General features: G+C 39.4%; 2 protein-coding genes and 1 long non-coding RNA gene across 3 annotated transcripts in view; 2 read left to right on the forward strand and 1 right to left on the reverse strand.

Annotated features, from left to right (window-relative positions):
• The window catches only part of LOC148719075 (uncharacterized), a 9,164-nt gene extending 8,535 nt beyond the window's left edge, over window positions 1–629 (reverse strand). The window contains exon 1 of the mRNA XM_088742115.1: window positions 305–629. Coding sequence (XP_088598241.1) covers window positions 305–351 — 47 coding nt within the window. The 5' untranslated portion in view covers window positions 352–629. The remainder of the gene's footprint in view (window positions 1–304) is intronic.
• Window positions 630–1,439: 810 nt separating this feature from the next.
• Window positions 1,440–2,500, forward strand: part of LOC111346962 (beta-1,4-N-acetylgalactosaminyltransferase 3-like) — an 8,074-nt gene continuing 7,013 nt past the window's right edge. The window contains exon 1 of the mRNA XM_088741322.1: window positions 1,440–1,523. Coding sequence (XP_088597448.1) covers window positions 1,440–1,523 — 84 coding nt within the window. The remainder of the gene's footprint in view (window positions 1,524–2,500) is intronic.
• LOC148719076 (uncharacterized) overlaps window positions 1,797–2,500 on the forward strand; it is an 843-nt gene continuing 139 nt past the window's right edge. Inside the window, exons 1-3 of the long non-coding RNA XR_015994060.1 lie at window positions 1,797–1,998; window positions 2,225–2,342; window positions 2,430–2,500. The exon at window positions 2,430–2,500 is cut by the window's right edge and continues 139 nt beyond it. This is a non-coding gene — a long non-coding RNA (uncharacterized LOC148719076). The remainder of the gene's footprint in view (window positions 1,999–2,224; window positions 2,343–2,429) is intronic.

The raw sequence follows: 2,500 nt of genomic DNA on the forward strand, positions 1-2,500 counted from the left end.
TTCCACTTATCCAGGATTTTTTCTTTTAAAGCATGGGTTTTTCTCTATTGCAGGCTTATTCTCTGTGGCACTGAAAATCTCTCTAAATAATCATGGTTATATACACTGATGTGACTTGTTTGATCAAACACTCCCAGTGTTCACTTTGAACCGGTGACCCGGTGAACCCACAGGTAGCCCAACCTCTGTCACAGGCTCTTTCACAGTGAATAATTAAAGAGTTTGTATAGTGGTTTAGTTGGACTTGCTTTTGCGTTCCGTAAATGTAAAGTTGTGTGAAATAATCAAAGCAATAAAGTCTTACCTTCGTAGAGAGTAGTCTGTGTTGTTCTCCTCGCGATTTGAGGCCATTTTGATGTGTTTTAGCTTGACGCCCTAAATTACCGTGCATAAAATACGGGAAGGTCGGAAACTTCTGTTGACACATGCTCACAAAAATCGCTCGAAAACAACACTTAAATACTTTCCCTCGAATCAAAACTCGGCAGCACGAAAGCCAAATAGTTTCCCTTTAAGTTCACCGAGAAAAATCCCACAAAAGTCGGTTCGTCGAGCAACCAATCCAGCGAGAATTTCAAATTAACGGCCGTTCGGAATTCTTCTAATGCGTGGAAGGAACTTCTTGTGCAGCTGAGAGACCTTTAACGCGCGGTCAACCTGGAACCTAGTCAAATCTCTCTCAAGGGGTCCTCCCCATAGTCTTCTAATAGCAACTCTTCACACATACTAAGGTACCCCGGGTAAACTCATCGACTTGACTAGATCGTCGATACTGTCCATCTTTACTGTTTTGAATGGATTTTTACAAATATCCTCTTACACGGGGTACCTTGTTAGTTGCATAGAGTTAATGTTGTACAAAAGTCTCATAAATTGGATGCCAAACGTTACAAAAATTAATGTTATATAAAAGTTGCATGAAATTAATGTTAACACAATCATGATATTAAAATTTTAAACGAACCTTTTTATGAACTGTTAGGTCCGCTCCATGCACTTTTTTTTCTTGTGCGGGATCAAAGTGGGCAAATCTAGGCGGGCCAGATGGACATGACTAGCCAACATGGACATGTGTAATGAATTAATGTTTATGCAAAATATAATCCTTTAAGGAAGTTATTTTTAGCAGTACAACCGTGGTAATAAAGAAATCTCTCGGCGATTTCTGTTCGCCGGAAGTTTCATTTATTTTACAAGAAGATTTATAAGTGTCCGTGGAGTACGATAATTCAACGGAGCACGATAATTCAATGGTCCGTGGAGTACGATAATTCGATAGCAAAGTAATATAAGACCTGACAGATATTAATTTAAATACTCAAGTGGAAACCTGACAAAATTTTACACATCACAACTTTAGGAACTCTGTGTCAAACTCTTCCATTAGTAATTTCCCTTTCACGATTGTTCGCCGGTTTCTAACTGCTGCGCGAGAAAGCATGAGGACACGTCATCGATTCTTCCAGTTCGTTGCCTTCGCAAAATTTAAGTTCCGGTATCAGCGATTTCGAAAACCTGTTAAGGTTATGCTCTTCGCCATAACGCTCTCTTCAATCTGCTTTATTTACTTTAGGAGTACCCCTAAAAATCATGTATTAGTCAAATAAAATACTTTATGAACATGGTGAATCGTTTAGATGTACATATCCTGATATATTTTGAGCTTGTCAGCTCTCCGATTGTCGCATTTCGATGTAGTACACGAATTGACCGCCATCTTGAAATTAACATTAAACTGCTGACTACTTCCAACCGAAAGCTTTAATGTTGCTAGCATCCATGAACGTTATCGTTAATAGGCCGACTACCATCTATTTTCATATGATCTTCAAGAGGCCAAAAGGAGGGACAACCTTCATTCTGCAACGGGTTTTATGTCTTCCAAAATACTTGTTTATGCGTGGCGTCTGTAAGGAGTGTGGCGCTCCATCATGGGTTTCTTAAATGTGCGAAACGATGAGGATACAAGCTTACATTTGTAGTCTGAGACTTAAAAAGGTAATCCCTATCTTTAAACTGAGCTTCTCCTCACCCATCTATTTGTAGCGCAATAAAATTGAGGTATGTAAACAAACCAAAAAAAAAAACAGTGACGGGTCGGCAAATAAATCCGACTGGGGTTGTTGATCTGGGAAATGCAGTAAGCTTAAATATTTCACTTCGTGCAGAAATCGAAACAGTGGGTTTTGTTCATCACATTAACTTGTTTGTCTTCTCGTCAAAGGACTCATTACACGGCGGTAAAACCAAAATGGAGGAACCCGAGTCAGACTGAGAGCCCTAGTCAACTGTCCCCCACTGAAAAAACTGGATTGCATCAAACTGGGACATTCGGAGAGCTGGTAAGCTCAATATATTTTAGGATATGTACATCTAAACGATTCACCATGTTCATAAAATATTTTATTTGACCAATATATTACTTTTAGGGGTACTCCATTAAGGTACTCCATGGAGTAGGGCTCCGCGTTAAGTCATCTCCCCATTGTGGAGTAAGTAC

The sequence above is a fragment of the Stylophora pistillata genome, chromosome 12 (genome assembly GCF_964205215.1).
Source record: "Stylophora pistillata chromosome 12, jaStyPist1.2, whole genome shotgun sequence".
NCBI lineage: Eukaryota > Metazoa > Cnidaria > Anthozoa > Scleractinia > Pocilloporidae > Stylophora > Stylophora pistillata.